Source organism: Castor canadensis, chromosome 14 (assembly GCF_047511655.1).
Source record: "Castor canadensis chromosome 14, mCasCan1.hap1v2, whole genome shotgun sequence".
Lineage (NCBI taxonomy): Eukaryota > Metazoa > Chordata > Mammalia > Rodentia > Castoridae > Castor > Castor canadensis.
The window spans coordinates 40,219,269-40,236,108 of record NC_133399.1 but is presented as its reverse complement, the minus strand read 5'-3'; the positions used below and the strand labels follow the sequence as shown (position 1 = coordinate 40,236,108).

The 16,840-nt window shown below is 56.2% G+C and overlaps 2 protein-coding genes and 1 pseudogene across 3 annotated transcripts; all 3 read left to right on the top strand.

Moving 5' to 3' along the window:
• The first annotated feature begins 2,013 nt into the window (after nt 1-2,013).
• Nucleotides 2,014-4,302, top strand: Lrg1 (leucine rich alpha-2-glycoprotein 1). The gene is made up of 2 exons (XM_020165851.2): nt 2,014-2,166; nt 2,947-4,302. Exons 1-2 carry the CDS (start codon nt 2,141-2,143, stop codon nt 3,956-3,958), a joined length of 1,038 nt encoding a protein of 345 aa, XP_020021440.2. The 5' UTR covers nt 2,014-2,140; the 3' UTR covers nt 3,959-4,302.
• A 680-nt stretch (nt 4,303-4,982) lies between these two features.
• LOC141416978 (U2 spliceosomal RNA) lies at nt 4,983-5,142 on the top strand (annotated as a pseudogene).
• A 341-nt stretch (nt 5,143-5,483) lies between these two features.
• Plin5 (perilipin 5) lies at nt 5,484-15,659 on the top strand. 2 transcript variants are annotated; one of them, XM_074054365.1, is made up of 9 exons: nt 5,484-5,558; nt 5,851-6,014; nt 6,267-6,348; nt 7,029-7,212; nt 8,495-8,583; nt 9,115-9,295; nt 10,685-10,884; nt 14,014-14,127; nt 14,365-15,659. In XM_074054365.1, exons 2-9 carry the CDS (start codon nt 5,917-5,919, stop codon nt 14,833-14,835), a joined length of 1,419 nt encoding a protein of 472 aa, XP_073910466.1. In that variant the 5' UTR covers nt 5,484-5,558; nt 5,851-5,916; the 3' UTR covers nt 14,836-15,659. The 2 variants fall into 2 exon arrangements, with proteins under 2 accessions (XP_073910466.1, XP_020021479.2); XM_020165890.2 differs by having other exon boundaries at nt 5,513-5,558; nt 5,810-6,014.
• Nucleotides 15,660-16,840: the final 1,181 nt, after the last annotated feature.

Here is a 16,840-nt window from a genome sequence, read left to right as displayed (position 1 = left end):
TGAGACAGGACAACCGCTCAGGAGATCTGTAGAGAGGGCTTCCAGGCCAAGGGAGCAACCTGTGGCTGGAGGTCAGTGTGCAAAGGGAAAACGCGGTGAGGGGCTGAGGAAGGCGGGTCCTCCCAGAGGAGCAGTATGCTTTTTTAGTCGTGGTAAAATTGCTGGGCACCAGTTGCTCACTCCTGTAATCTCAGCTACTCAGGGGGCAGAGATCAGGAGGACTGAGGTTTGAAGTCAGCCCAAGGCAAATAGTTCACCAGACCCTGTCTTGAAAAAAACCCGTCACAAAAAAGAGCTTATGGAGTGGCTCAAGGTGAAGGTCCTGAGTTCAAGCCCCAGTACTGCAAAAAAAAAAAAAATATATATATATATATAGAGAGAGAGAGAGAGAGAGAGAGAGAGTACATAAAAGTTCCCTGTGTGTTCATTTTTAAGTACAGAGTTCAGCAGCATGAAGTACCCTCCCCTTGTTGTGCAACCACCAGTGTGCAGAACCTTCTTGTCTCCCCAGCCTGAAATTGCACCTCTACTCAACACCTGACTCCCTGTTCTCCCTGCCCCCAGCCTATGGACTTCATGTAAGTGGGACACGAAGCCACTGGGGGGGGGGGGTTGGCAGGAGGTGTGATATTTTGCTTTGAGAAATGACTTTGCTATGTCACTGCATCTCACAACCGTGTCCTCCAGCCATGTCGATTAGCCCATCACAGGCTGGGCTCTGGGGACAGTACTAAATACAGATCCTGTCCCCTCATCCTGGGGAAGGCCCACTTTTTTTTTTTTTTTTTTTGCGGTACTGGGGTTTGAACTCAGGGCCTACATCTTGAGCCACTCCACCAGCCCTTTTTCATGACGGATTTTTCAAGATAGAGTCTCGAGAACTGTTTGCCCAGGCTGGCTTCGAACCATGATCCTCCTGATCTTTGCCTCCTGAGTAGCTAGGATTACAGGCGTGAGCCACTGGCACCGGGCTGAAGGCCCACATTAAACAAAAGTGCAAACGCTGTGTGAACCTCTGACAGCTCCTCTTGAATCATGTGTGTCATTCCTGCCAGGGCTGCACACATCTGTCATTTGCTGTGTGTCCTGCTGTGTCTCTGGTTCTGATTAGGTATTTTTGCTTGTCTTTGTGTCACGGCCCTGTTTCTGTACCCTTCATAATCTCTCTGCCTTTCTGTACCTGTGCCTGCCTCCACCAGCAAGAGCACTGTCTCTGAGCCTATGACAGAATTCTCAGTCCCCCTCACAGCTGAACAGGGACGCAGCCCATTAGAGACTGCCATAGGCAGGCAAGGATCCTGACAACCTTAACACATCATTCTTGAATATTTAGAACTCAGCAAGAATGAAGGCACTACATGGGGTACAGCCAATGCAGTTCTCAAAGGGAAATTCGTAGCCTCCAAAATGCATTTATTAGGAAACAATAAAATTCAGAAGAACTAGCACTTCCACCTCAGGTAAAGAAACCAAACAGCAGAAGGGGCCCTCAGAGATTGAGTTTAGCTTCCTGGGTGGGGAAACTGAGTCAAAGAAAAGTTAAGCCAGTTGCTTAACTTTTGTTAAGTTCACAAAGCAAGGTAGTTTGTGGCAGTGCTGGAGTTCAAAAGCAAGTTTGTTTCCTCCTGAGCCACTGTTCAAAAACCATGGAGATTTTTTTTTTGGCATGACTCACCATTGACTTCTTTAAAAAAAAAACAAAACACTTAAAAAAAAAAAAACCAGTAACAATATGTCACCCATTCAAGACAAAAGGTTTTTTTCCTTTTCAATTAACTTCCTGGTTGTTCCTTAAATCTTATCTCTTGCTCAAAGAACAGCTCAAACTTGACTCTTGAATCCTGAGTTAGGGGAGGTGAGAACTCACCCCAAGAGACATTTGGGTGGCCCCCAAAAACAGGAAGCAAGGGGAGAAAAAGTTGTTTAGAAGCCAGAGCAAGAGACGGAGAAGGTGGGCGGGAAGCACTTTCAGGAAGCAGTTTTGCAATCCTGACCTGTCCCCTTCACTGCCCGGCTGCTATCCGGAACAGGACAGGGGTGGGGACTTCCCCACGGTGGTTCCCTGCCTCCAGTCCTAGCAGATATAAAGCTACCTGCTCCAGGTCAGCTGACCTAAAAGAAGGAAGGGAGAAGAGCCGTTATGTCCCCTTGGAGCAGACAGCAGAGGTAGGTCTCTGCCCCATCCATCCTGGGCAGCCCTGGACGCCAGGCAGCGCACAGCCACAGGGACATTTCTGTCCCACCTGCTGAACTGGCAGAGGCAGAATTAGACGGGCGGGCTTGGACCCAGCAGCCTTGACCACAGACAGACAGACTTCTACAGACCTCTCCAGGTTATGGTACCAACTCTAAACCACCCCTTCCCAAGACCAGCCGGCCCCTAGCCTGTTCCAAACACCCTCCGCACCTAGAGCTCGGGGCTGTACCCACGCACTCGGAGGAAGGTAGAGCTGAACACAGATAACCTAACCCTATTTGGTCGGGGTTGGACAGAGAGAAGGAGTCCAGTGTAGGAAGGGCAGGGAAGGCTTCATGGTAATGTAGGCATTGGGGCTTGGGCTTTGCAGGATGAATAGGACCTTTCTGTCCTATTCTGTCTCTACCATGCCAAATAGAGGATTAGGGAGACAATAACAGATCCAGAAAACAAAGCAGCTCAGAAGTGACTAGCTAGTTGGACTGGGAATAATCCACAGCAATGGGAGATGGTGGTTATGTAGGGTCAGACTCAGAAACTCAGGTGCCACAGGATTAGAATTCTCCCTAAAACAGGGGTTCCTTCTGGCAGCTGTTGGGGACAGGGATGGAAGTCAGGGTAATAGTCCTGGTGAGCAACACGGTGGCTCGGCCCAGGTCAGTGGCCATGGTGATGGGACAAAGGGAGAGAGTCTTGGGTGTACTTATTGTCACTGTGGCTTACCAAGCATTGTCTCTCATTGCCTGTAGCCCAGGGAGCCTGGGCCCCCATCTTCCCAGAACCCTATTCCTCCTGGTGCTGTTTGTGGCCTTTGCCCAGGGGGTCATCCCAAGCCCCAAAGGCTGCCTGATCCTTCACTCTGTCAACGGCAGCTCCGTCTCCTGCCTGTCACCGTCCAAGTTCCCCAGCCCCATCCCGGCGGACACCATCCACCTGGTCGTGGAGTTCTCCAACCTCACCAAGCTGCCGATCGCCGCCCTGCGAGGGGCTCCCCGCCTGCAGGAATTGCACCTCTCCAGCAACCGGCTGGAGGCACTGCCAGCTGAGCTCCTGCAGCCAGTGCCCAGGTTGCTCGTGCTCGATCTCACCCGCAACGCCCTGAGCAGCCTGCCCTGCTGCCTCTTCCGGGCAGCCGCCGTCCTGCACACTCTCGTGCTGAAGCAGAACCAGCTCCAGGCCCTGCAGGCCTCCTGGCTGCGCGGCCTGAAAGCGCTGGCCTATCTGGATCTGTCAGGGAACCGTCTCCGGACACTGCCTCCTGGGCTGCTGGCCAGCCTCACCTCCCTGCACACCCTTGACCTTGGGGACAATCAGCTGGAGACCTTGCCGCCAGACCTTCTGCAGGGCCCGCTGAGTTTGGAACGCTTGCACCTGGAAGGGAACCAGTTGCGGGCCCTTGGTGAGGACCTGCTTGCGCCCCAGCCGGCCCTGCGCTACCTTTTCCTCCAGGACAACCAGCTGGCCGCGGTGGCAGTGGGCACCTTCCGAGGCCTGAAGTGGCTGGACATGGTGGACCTGTCCAATAACTCGCTGACTAGCGTGCCCACAGGACTCTGGGTGTCCCTAGGAAGGCCGGTCCGGGACATGGAGGATGGTTTCGACATCTCCCGCAACCCCTGGGTCTGTGACCAGAACCTGGGTGACCTCTTTCGCTGGCTGGTGGCCAATAAACACAAGATGTTCTCAAAGAATGACACCCGCTGTGCTGGGCCAGAAGCCCTGGAGGGTCACCTGCTCTTGGAAGTGGCCGGGTCCCAGTGAGGCCTGGGGCTGAAGTGTGTGTGTGTGTGTGTGGGACAACCTCACTTAGCACTCCATTAGGAAGTCACACAAGCTTCAAGGAGGGGACTCCCGGCCTCTCACTGTCACTCACGTCAGCCATGTTCCCCCAAAGCCACCATGGCTTTCCAGCTACCTGGCTTTCCTCACACTGTCCCCTCTTCCTGACAGGCAATTTCCCAAGTGTCTTGCTCTCTGGGATCCTCCCGGACCTCTTGTCCCTCCCTCTGGCTGAGCTCTGGACACATGGGGGTGTCTGGGGCCTGTGCTCTCTCACCAACCTCTCCCCAAGAGTAATAAAAAGCAGTTGAACCGAATCAGGCAAATCAGCATTCAAGTCTCTTCTTCTCCCAAGTCCCCTGTGAAGCAGGAGGCAGGAGGAGGTGGGACCCAGAGCCTGGGGTGCTCCCAAACTGTGGCCTTGGGATCAGCCGGCTGTGGCTTCTACTCCCCCTCCCCCATCCCAGGACTTAGCTGGAAATAAAACCCTGAGTGTGGCCCAGGTGTCGTGTTACCAGTGCATTTCTGCCAGACCTGTGTCCCAGATTGCCCAGGTCTCCAATGTGTCATTCTGGCTTGTGACAATCCAAGGGGCACCTGCCCAGGGCAGGCCAGAAGGTGGGGGCAGTGTGTGTGTGTGTGTGTGTGTCTGTGGAGGAGTGGGGGAGGTGGACAGAGCTGAAGGTCCGGGCTGGGTGCTCATAGTGCAGATCCAAAGGTCCCTGTCAATGCAGAGGTGGGCGTCAGGGGCTGGCGGAGTCTGGGGGTTAAAGCACGCCCATGTTTTTCAGCCCCCAAGAAGGAGGGTCAGGTCGTGGCCTGGTTGAAAGGCAGAGGTCTGGAGTCTAACAGGATGGGTTAGCATCAGACCTGTCACTGGGAGCTGGGCTACAGGTTCAAGCTTTGAGCCTCAGTTTACTCATCTGTAAAATGGGGGTCTGTAGGGACGGGGACAGGCTGGGCTGGCTAATGGCTTAGCTAAATGGCAGATTAAAAAGAAGAAAGAATCACTTCTTGGCCTTTTGGCTAAGATCAAGTGTAGTATCTGTGCTTCTCAGTTTACTCTGATAAGTCCTATATCCGAGGGCAATACATTAAATGAACTTTTGGAACAGGGAGATGGAAGAAGAGCTTATTGCGGTACCTCCAGGAACGGTGCACCATTAAATAAACAGGAAGAAGAAAGAAGGTGGCACGGCCCAAGCGCCTGCTTTGCAAGAGCAAAGCTCTGAGTTCAAATCCCAGTCCCAAAGAAAAAAAGTAAAAAAGAAGAAAGAAAATCATTGGCGAATTGCCCAAGGACACTGGACAGGGGAGTGGGGGGGAGACAGGTGACCATAGGGCGTCCTGAGTCCCTGGATTGCTACGGCAACCGCGAAGCCCTCGGCTACTTCACTGGGAACCTGCCGCTCCTTCCCCCTCCACCGCCCCCCCCACCCCCCCCCGCTGGCCTCGTCCCATTGGTCGGTTCCCGGAGGCCCCGCCCCCCGAGCCATTATAAGGTGGGCGGGCCGGCGGGGCGGAGACTCGAGCTGGGCCGGGGGTGCGCGGAGGCGCGGCTGGCGTCTGAGTGCGCGCCCAGGTGAGTGTGGCGCGGGGCTGCGGCCAGGGCGTCCCCGGGCTCGGGGACCCAGGGCTGGGTGGCTGGGAGAGGGTCCGATCGATGGCTCGGGAGGGGTACGACGGGCTGCAGCACGTGGCTGAGACCCTTGGCCCAGTTGGCGGAGGCTCAGGACCCAGTTGGGCGGCGACCAGGACTCAGAGGGCGCTGGGTGGCGGCAGGGGAACCACAGACAGCGCGAGGCCAGCTCTCCACTGTGACCTTGGGCCCAGCGTGGACCTTCTGCTTGCCTCGGTTTCCCTGTCTGTCAAAGGACCACTGTGGGCTGATCCTGAACCCGCCGCTACCACTTCCATCCCTGCGTGGGGGGCTGCTCGGCATGTCTGTTCCTGGCAGGGACAGGAGGGACCTCCCCCATTTTACAGAAGAGGACACTGCTCAGGGAGGTGAAGGAGCTTGTCCAGAGTCCCACAGCAGGTAATGTCGGGATTCAAGTGCAGCTGGGTCTCACCTAAAGCCCATGCCCTGGGTGGTGACAGTTGTACACTTATTGCGTGCAGAGCCCTGTGTGTGCCTCATCTGTGCCCATTTCACAGATGAGGAAACTGAGGTCCCAAATGGAAATGAGACTTATCTAAGTCACAGAGCCCAGCTGGACACCACCTGGGGCCTGGGTGAAAGCCTGGAGGGCTGGTGTGAGGGGTCCCTGTCACTGTCCTGCCTCCTCAGGGAGAGTCCGTCTGCAGCAGCCATGTCCGTGGATGAGGCCGTTGAGGACCCCAAACCCAGCTTGGGGGAGCGGGATCAGCAGGTGAGGGGCTGCCCCTTCCCAGGGAGTGGGGACACAGGAAGGGTGGGGGACAGTCTTCCTGGGATGGTTTCAGGCCAGGTGTCCCCTCCTGTCCCTTTACTGGGAGAAGCTGATTCTGAGAACACCGTGGGCCAGAGAGGAGAGGTCATCTTTCCAAGGACAAGCAGCCCCCATGAGGCATCCAGTCCCCTGCCTCTCAGTCCACGTGTCACCCTCAGTAACAACCACAATAGCAGTAATAGCATCAAACGTGGCAGATTCAGTGTCAGACACAGTGCTAAGTGTCTCACGTGCCCTTGGGTCCACCCCACTGCAGCCCTAGAAACCTGTTTTACAGATGAAGAAACTGAGGCACAGAGCAATCAAATCCTTTCCCAAGCCCACACAACTGGGACATGGCCCAACCAGAACCGAACCCCAGGTGGCCTCATCCAGAAGCTGAGTTCTAAACTGCTAGACTGTGACATCCCCTTCCCAGAGCAATTCCAAACTTGTAACGCTGTGCACACTACTAAGAAAACACGGAGGGTCACATCTCCGTGTGTCTCCGCTCCCGGTACATAGTTGGACCGGGCCACTTCTCCCTGATGCCCTTTGTCCCTTGGTCTGACCCAGAGAGGGGAAGCAGGCGGACCCCCCAGCCTCCCCCGCTGTTCCTCTGATGCCATCACTTCCCACAGAACGTAGTGCAGCGTGTAGCATCCCTGCCCCTGGTCAGGGCCGTGTCCCATGCCTACAGCGCAGCCAAGGACTGGCACCCACTGCTGGGCTCCGCCTGCCGCCTGGCTGAGCACTGCGTTTGCGGCCTGACCACCTGCGCCCTGCACCACGCCCAGCCGCTGTTGGACCACCTGCAACCCCAGCGTGAGTCCCCACGCCGTCCCTGGGTTCTGGGGACAGCCCTACTGCCCCATGCTCCCTCCCCACTGTGGTCCATCTTCAGGGATTGGTCCCCTGAACTGGATGTCCCTTCTTGGCCTGGCTGACCTAGCCTATGTATTTCTCTTCCTCCTCCTCCTTCCTCTTCTGAAGCTCTGGGGTTTGAACTCAGGGCCTTGCACTTGCAAGGCAAGTGCTCTGCCATCCACTCATTTTTGCCATCCACTTGAGCCATCCACTCATTTTTGCTTTAGTTATTTTGGGGATAGGTTCCCCCATTTATGCTCAGGCAGGCCTGGACCTTGATCCTTCTACCTCTGCCTCCTGGGTAGCTGGGATTTCAGTTACAGGTGGGTGCTACCACACCCAGCTTGTTGGTTGAGATGGGGTCTTGCTAACTGCATCGAACTGTGCTTCCCCAAATCTCCATCTTCTGATGAGCTGGGATTTAGACATTGTCTTGTCTGTCCTTAATGTGCCCACTGTCTGTCTCATGGTCCCCTCTGTTCTCCATCTGCCCTGCCCCCAGACCCACAGCCCACCATCTCCATCGCTGTCTAATCTGCTCACCTGCTGACTTGCCGCCCGTCCTCTCTGGTCCTTTTCCTTCTGCCTCCTCATCCTCCTCTCTTCTTTGGTCCATCAATCCTTTTACACACTTCTCCCCTCTCCGCTGCCCTCCCTCTGCCTGGCCTGAGCCATGTAGCTCAGCCCTGCCTGCCACCATCTGCCGAACACACCTGTCACCAGCTCAGAGGTCCAATTTGGCAAGGGGCACAAAGACCCTTGGCCTCCTGTTTGACCAAGGAAGGGTCACCTGAGGGCCCACCAGGGCCTCCATAGCTCCTCTCAGTTGGCTCTCGTGACCCTGAGCCACACCCACTGGGCAGCTGAGCTGGGTGGGGCTGAGGGTCACCTTGGCCTTGGGCTGGTTGGCAGGGCTGCCTCAGCTGGTGGCCCATCCCATACTCAAGGTCCTCAGGCCCTTCCAGGGAGCTGGCCACATGCTGGGAGGCACCAGGTCCCCCTGTGGCCCGATCTCCACACCCCAACAACCTGTCACAGAGCCCCTGTGTGGGACCAGCCTCTCTGTGGCTTCTCTGGGAGCCTTAACGACGCCAGCCCACCTCCACGGACCACTGCCCATCTCCTGAGTTAGATCTCATCTCGTTCTGTGTTTTGTCTTTCGTTGTCTCTGCCTCTATCTCTAGCACTCTCTCCCTCTGTAACTCTCCATGTGTCCCTATTTCCCCGCCTCTCTCTTCAGTGGCCACAGTGAACAATCTTGCCTGCAGGGGTCTGGACAAGCTGGAGGAGAAGCTGCCATTTCTCCAGCAACCTGCAGACATGGTAGAGGTGTGACCAGACCCAGGGGACCTGCGGCAGGGTGATTCCAGCAGAGGTGGGAGGGAGCAAAGGAAGATGTCAGCCCATCTTTGGAGAAAAAAGACAAATACAAAACCACAGAGCGCCTGCCTAGCAAGCACGAGTCCCTGAGTTCAGACCCCAGTACTGCCAAAACTAAATTAATTAAAATAAATATAAAACTGTGATTAAAAAAAACACCAGTTTCCTACCTGCGCCTCCCAAGTAGCTGAGATCACAGGCATGAGCCACCACACCAGGCTTATTGAGATAGGGTCTGGTTAAGTTTTTGCGACTGTCCTCAAGCTGCAATCCTCCCAAACTCCACCTTCCAAGTACAGGCATGAGCCACCAAGCCCCACCCAGGGAGGGTTTTGTTAGTCCCCCATTTTATGGAGGAGAAACTGAGGTACAGAGTCACAAAGGGGACCAGAGATCTTTTGTCCCAGCCCCAGGAGCTGGGGTGGGGGAGGGGAAAGGGGCCAGAGGTCTGCAGCATCTGAGGCAGGCCCCTCCTGCCAGGTGGTGGCCTCCGCCAAGGATGCCATGGCCAGCAGCGTCCCAGGCCCAGCGGACATTGCACAGCGGAGCCGGCGTTGGAGCGTGGAGCTGAAGCGCTCTGTGAGTCACACCGTCCACACTGTGCTGGGCAAATCTGAGGAGCTGGTGGACCACTTCCTGCCCATGACGGAGGAGGAGCTGGGTGAGGCTGGTGTCTGCCCTAGAATCCTCCTGCCCGCCCAACCTCCACGGGGATTCAGATCAGAGAGGCCTAGGACTTGCCCAAGGCCACACAGCACAGCTGCAGGAAACTCAGAACTCACACCCAACCCTGCCCCCACCAGTCCACTTCCACCCCCTTATCCTGCCTGGACTCTGAAGGCATAGAGGGAATACAGCCATGAGGACCAGGGTCTCAAAGTGACAGCCCTCCAAAATGTGCACATTTTGTGCTTCAAATTCTGGATTAAACAAGACTAATGGGAGCTGGCGGAGTGGCTCAAGCAGTAAGGCCCTGAGTTCAAACCCCAGTGCTATAAAAAAAAGAAAAGACAAAGCGTTTTTCAATTCCTGTATTTTTAGCACTAAAGCAATGTGTTAATTTATCCCCTGCTGGGCAGGAAACGCAGTGAGGCATTTATTTAGCATCTGCTGCATGCCAGGACCTTGCAACATAGTGGGTTTACTTTGTTTTGTTGGTGGGTTTAAACTCAGGCCAAACCAGTGCTCTACTATGGAGCCACACCTCCCATCCGGTTTGCTCTGGTTATTTTGGAGATGGGGTCTCGTGAACTGTTTTCTGTGGCTGGCCTCAAACTGACATCCTCCTTATCTCAGCTTCCCAAGTAGGATTACGGGCGTGAGCTACCTGCACCCGGCTTACATTCAGTTTCTCCCTTTCTTTATATTTTTTTAATTGTTTGGGACAGGGTCTTGCCACGTAGCCCCGGCTGATTTTAAACTTGAGATCCTCCTGCCTCTGCCTCCTGAGGTCTGCGATTACAGTCAGGAGCCACCACACCTGACTGCGATATCTTTTACTATTTTTTCCTTCAGTGCTGGGGAAGCCAGCGCCTGGAACATACTAGGCGAGTGCTCACCACAGCGCTGCACCCCCAGCCCGCCACACATTCATGAAGAAGCTGTTTAAGTTGGCACCGGTGGCTCACGCCTGTAATCCCAGCTACTCAGGAGGCAGAGATCAGGAGGATCGAGGTTCAAAGCCAGCCCAGGCAAATAGTTATCGAGAGCCTATCTTGAAAAAGAAAGCAAAAATAGGACTGGTGGAGTGGCTCAAGGTGAAGGCCCTGCACTGAAAAAAAAAGAAAGAAAAAGAAAAAGAAGGAAAGACTGTTTAATAGAATGGATAAGTACAGCCTGGAGCTGGTATGCCTGAGTTCAAACCTTGCTTTTCGACCCTCTCTGCCTCAATTTTCCTCATCTGTAAATTGGGGCTAGTAACAGTATCTTCACTGTAGGATTTGGGGAGATGGTTGGGCCAGTGTCGATGCAGCTCCCCTTGGGAGCTGGGGCCATGTGCAGATGAGGAGGGGGCAGCCACACTGACCTCTGCCCCTGGCCTGTCCTCCAGCGGCACTGGCGGCTGAGGTTGAAGGCCCTGAAGTGGGCTCTGTGGAGGAGCAGAGACGGCAGCAGGGCTACTTTGTGCGTCTGGGCTCCCTGTCAGCACGGATCCGCCATCTGGCCTACGAGCACTCTCTAGGGAAACTGAGGCAGAGCAAACACCGTGCACAGGACATCCTGGCCCAGCTGCAGAAGACACTGGAGCTGGTGAGAACTCCCCATCCATGCCCGCTCTGTCGCCCTCTGAGCGCCTGCACAGTGCTGGTGGCGGGAGGACGGAGCCCGCAGTGTGGGTTCAGGACTGGGAGCCGAGGAGCCCAGATGTGAGGCCGAGGCAGAGGGACCACAAGTTTAAGGCCGGCCTGGGCTCCATAGCAAGAGGCTGTCTCAAAAAAGAAAGCAAGCCAGGGGCCAGTGGCGTACACTGGTAATCCCAGCTACTTGGGAAGCTGAGATCAGGAGGATCAAGGTTTGAGACCAGCCTGGGCAAAGAGTTCATGAGACCCCATCTCAAAAATACCCAACACAAAATATGACTGGAGGAGTGGCTCAAGCAGTAGAGCACCTGCCTAGCAAGTGTGAGGCCCTGAGTTCAAATCCCAGTGCTGCCAAAAAGAAAAAGAAAGGAGGGAGGAGAGGAAGGAGCTGGAATGCTTCCTGGTCCCACCCAGCCACCTCCCCTGCTCCAGACAGAAATAGCAGCTCTTCTTTACAGACGCTGTTCCCCCATTTCCACCCCCATTTCAGCCAAGGACAGCTGTGTCCCCCCAGGGGCTCAGGCCAGCATCCAACACATCTGCTGGTTCTGTCAGCTCGGCCTTCAGGGCTTATTCCAAATCCACCCACTCCCACCCTGTCCACCTGGTCCAGCCCCATCCTTGCACACCTGGTCCCCTGCGCCTCCTGCCCCCACAGCCTGTCCTCCCACCGAAGCCGGCAGAGGGCGCCTGTGAGCACCCAGTGAGGCCCTCCCTCAGCCCGCAGCCCTCCATGGCTCCCGCCTCCCTCAGGCTCAAAGCCCAAGTCCTCCCTGCAGCCCACAGGGCCCTGCACCACCTGCCTGTCCCCTCTCTACCTCCCTCCCCACTCTGTCCCCCTCGCTCCCTCTGCTCCAGCCACACGGCCTCCTTGCTGCTCCTCCATCACCCAGGCTCGTCCTGCCCCAGGGCCTTTGCACTCACTGTGTCCTCTACTTGGGACACTTTTTTCCCTTGCTAAAACATTCTGCTTCTGGAAAACCCTAGGATCTGCTTATTTACTTTTTTTTTTAATTATTATTACATTTCCCCTCTGGATTTTTTGCTGGGGATGGAACCCAGGGCCTCACAGATGTGAGGCAAAAGCTCACCACTGAGCCACACTCTGCTCTGCCCCCTCCAGACTGACAGCTTTGCAAGGACGGGGCACTGCCTTGCTCAACCACTCAACAGAGGGTTACTGGGCACCTGCTGTGTGTCTGAGCAGCTGGTGGAATGCCACACACACAAAGAAGGGTCACAAATGCTCCTGCAGGAGATGACTCAGTGTGTGCCTGGCAAGGAGACTGCTTATAAAGCACCATGGAGCAATGGGATCTTGCAGTACAGCCATGTTTGCTAACGCTTTTTGGTGTGGTAAAATGTGCATAAAGTGGGGGTGGGGGGGTGTGTGCTTTGTGGTCCCCGCACGCCACCCAAGGGAGGCTGAGGCAGGAGGACAGTATGACTCAAGCACAGCCTGGGCTACATAGTGAGACCCTATCTCAAAATTTTTTTCATAGCAGGGCACTGGCGGTTCACGTCTGTAATCCCACCTACTCAGAAGGCAGAGAGCAGGAGGATGGTGGTTTGAAACCAGCCCTGGGCAAATAGTTCACAAGACCTTATCTTGAAAAAACACTTCGCAAAAAAGGACTGGTGGAGGGGCTCAAGGTGTAGGCACTGAGTTCAAATCCCATACTGAAACAAAATTTTTTCATAAAATTTATCATTTTAGCCTTTTTTTTTCTTTTCAGTACTGGACTTTGAATTCAGGGCCTTGCACTTGCTAGGCAGGTGCTCTACCACTTGAGCCACTCCCCTCGTCCATTTTAGCTTTTGAGTTATTTTTCAGGTGGGGGCTCCAGTTTTTGCCTGGGCTGGCCTCGGACTAAGATGCTCCTCCCTACACCTCTTGAGTAGCTGGGACTACAATTGTGAACTACCCTGCCTGACTTACTGGTTGAGATGGGGTCTTGCTAAGTTTTTGCCCAGCTGGTCTTTGAACCTTGATCCTCCTGATTTTCGCTTCCCAAGTAGCTGGGATTACAGGCACAAGCCACCACGCCCAGTCCCATTTTAGCCTTTTTCTTTTTGCAGTACTGGGGCTTGAATTCAGGGTCTACACCTTGAGCCACTCCACCAGTCCTATTTTTTATGATGGGTTTTGAAGTAGGGTCTGGAGAACTATTTGCCCAGGGTGGCTTTGAACCACAATCCTCCTGATCTCTGCCTCCTGAGTAGCTGGGATTACAGTGTGAGCCACCAGTGCCCAGCTCTTTTAGCCACTTTTTAAGTGCTGAAGTTCCATGGCCTTAGGCACACTCACGTGGCTGTGCAACCATCCCACCACCCACCTCTAGAACTTTCCATGTCCCCATTCCGCACTGAAGCCCCTCCTGTCTCCATCCTACTTAAACCCTACTTCCTGTCTCTGTAGCTCTGATGACTGCAGGGTCCTTCTTGAGAGGCGTCCCTGCCTGCTCATTTCACTGAGGTCCCTCCACGTTGGAACAGGTGTCAGTACCTCTTTCCTTTTCACGGCTGTATCATATGCCGTTGTACAGATGAACTTCATTTTGTTCCCATTCATGTCCTTTTTGTGGGGCTGGGATGGAACCCAGTACCCCGCCCAGGCTGGACACTTGTTTTCGCCATGTCACACCCCAGCCCCGCGTTCATCTTTTAACACACAGTTTTCACAGTTGTGGAACGCATCTGCTTGGATGCGTTTATGCTGGTCGCTGAAGTCACAGTGACCCTGTTCCTCTACAAGGGGTCGGGCCCTGACATGTACTTTCAGGAGCCGGTGGCATCTCGGTCGAGGCCTGGAGGGACCAAGGCAGGGCAGTGAGGTGCAGGGAGAGGCGTCCCTGGGCAGGGACTGTATGGGCAAAGGCCTAGCACTGACACCGGGCCTTGGGGTAGCCACAGGGCAGAGGTGCAGGAGAGAAGGGTGGGACATCAGGCTGCTCAGCAGACATGGGGGTGACCTTCAGATGGTGCCGGCCACACGCTGACTGAGGGCAGATTCTGCCCCGGTTGGTCCCCGGACCCCTCATCTTCTCCCGCCCTGACTCCCATGGTCCCTGTTGCTCAGATCCACCATCTGCAGAGCGGAGGGGTGAGCCCCACGGCCCAGCCCGCCAACGAGCAGCAGCTGTGGGAGGACTGGAGCCTGTGTCCCCTGCAGAACGGCCGCAGACGTAGCCAGGTGAGGAAGTGGGGGTCAGGTGAGGAGGGGTCGGGTGAGGGGGGACGGTGAGGAGGGGACAGTCGTGTGGGGAGCGGCACACAGGAGGAATGGTTCTGACAAGCAGGGCTGCAGGGTCCAGGCTGAAGCTGTGCCCAAGCACATGTTGGGGTCAGCGGGTTGGGTGTCCATGGGGGAAACTGAGGCGGGCTGGCGCCCCCTGGACGCGCATGGGACAGGAGGCAGGTGTCCCCGCAGGTGGAGCTGGACACGCTGGAGCTGTGGCGCCGCCTGACGCAGGAGCTGCAGAGCGCGGTGGCCGCGCTGGCCGCGGGCGTGCGGGGTCTGCGGGGCGCGCAGGCGCAGGTGGCCGAGGTGCGGCGCAGCGTGGACGCGCTGCAGGCGGCCTTCGCGGGCGCGCGCGGCGTCGGGGACGTGCCGGGGGCGGCGGTGGCCGCGGGCCGGGGCAGCGTGGCGCGGGCGCGCGCGGCCGTGGACGAGCTGCTGGAGCTGGCGCTGCGGAGCGGGCCGCTGGCCTGGCTCGTCGGGCCCTTCGCGCCCGTGCTGGTGGAGCGGCCCGAGCCCCCCCGCGACCTGGCCGCGCGGGTGGACGAGGTGGTGGGCCGCCCCGACCCCCGCTGGGCGCACCTGGACCGGGCCCCGGAGGCCGAGCGTCCTCCCCGCGCGCCCCCGGCCAAGCCCACGCTGATGCCCGAGCTGGACTTCTGACGCCCTGCTGCCCCCTGGCGGCCACGGCCTTGACCTTGCCCGAGGCTCCAAACTGGGATGGGGGCGGAACTCCGGCTCTCAGCCCCCCCCCGCACTTTCCCCTGGGCACGCGGGGGACCTCAGACCCCCGCCCCCCGCCCAGGCCTTTTTCAGCACCCCCATGCCCCATGGTCTTTTTTTTTTTTTTTTTTGGCAGGACTGGGGGTTTGAACTCAAGGCCTTGCACTTGCCAGACAGGCGCTCTAACACTTGAGCCACGCCCCTCAGTCCCCCCAATGGGGTCTTCATGGTCTGTGGTCATGTCCCAGCCCAAAAATGGCTGATCAGAACCCTGAGTGCTGGGTGTGGTGTCACACATGCCTGTAATCCCAGCACTTGGGAGGCTGAGGCAGGATAGGGAGGTCAGCCTGGGCGAGTCCCTGTCTAAAAAAAAAGCCAGGTGCCAGTGGCTCACGCCTGTAATCCCAGCTACTCAGGAAGCAGAGGTCAGGAGGATCGAGATTCAAAGCCAGCCTGGGCAAATAGTTTGAGAGACCCTATCTCAAAAATATCCATCACAAAAAAGGGCTGGTGGAATGGCTCAAGGTGAAGGCCCTGAGTTCAAATCCCAGCACTGCTAAATGAGTGAATGAATAAAAGACAAAGAAAAGGACGCCCTGAGAATCACACTGTGGCCCTGGCCTTCGGTCTGGGGCTTTGGAACAGTACGCCCCAGCCTCCCTGGACCGAGGGGTACCCCAGAGATGCCCACCAACTTGACCCGGCCGGCCAGACTCACTTGCTTTGCCGTTTGCTCTCCAGAATAAAGGTGCTTTGTGTGTCCATGTGCTGTGGTCTCTGTCCCAGCCAGGGGGGTCTCAGACCCCTGGTGCTGAGGGCTTCTGTGTGTGATGACAGGAATGTGGGGAGGGGGTTTCCAGTCAGCGATCGGATCTACCCAACCTGGGATAAGCATCACCCCTTGGTGCATCTACCGAAGAGAAAGCCATTCTCACTTTAGTATAAATGAATTTCTTGGAAATGGCTAGGAACAGGAAGGGAAGGGGAAGAAACAAGACTGGCAGCAACCTCTTCTGCCCACCTCCCTGGGCCCGCAGGAGCTGGAATTGGGGTGACAGGCAGAAGCAGGGCAAGGGCCACAACTGCTCTTCTGGGGCTTTCTGTCCTCTGACCGCGTTCCTGGCTGCCCCTCAGACTCCCCTGTGGCCAGGCGGGATGTTGGGAAATCACCTTCCTGAAGCACAGTGAGGTCAGGGTGGCCCCTGGTTTCCCTGGGACCTGGGCCAGAGTTAACTCTGGGAGCCCCAACCATGACCCACCAGCGAGATTCCCCTCCCTGCTCTGCTCCAGAACCTCCATAGCTCCCTGGGGCCCTCAGACCAACCACTCAGGATCTTCCTCTTGCACCTCTATGCTCCATTGCCTTCAGGCCTGTGCCCCAGCTGTGCTGGCCTCCTGAGTGCCCGTCCCTCCCTCTACTTACTCATCTCTTGCACACAGCTCACCCGTCCTCCAGCCTCAGCACCCATGCTTCCTCCTCCAGGAAGCCTTTCCAGCCTCCACCCAAGTGGGACAGTCCACAGGGACTCCAAGCCCTCTCCACCTTGACTGACAGCCAAGGGCCCCTCCCACAAGAACTGGCAGTCTTATAACTTGGTGGCCACTGCCTTCCCCTCTGTAAAGTCCATCTGTCCTTCTGGGGTGAAAGTATCTGTCAGATTGATTCATAGTGAACGCTCCTGTGTGGAAGCACAACACATTCATCCGCCTTCCGTTTGACAAGTATTTATTGAGTGCCTGCTGTGTGCCAGGCAGTTCTCTGCTCTGGGGACACGGCAGTGAGCAAAACATACCCCACTCTCTAGGGGTCCACCGTGTGGAGGTGATGGAAAAAAAGCAAAATAAATTATTTATCTCAGAGTTAGGAGATGAGGACAATGAAAGAAAGGGATGGGGAGTGATGGGTTAAAAGGGGGTGAATGTTTAAATGGGGGATTTGGGAAGG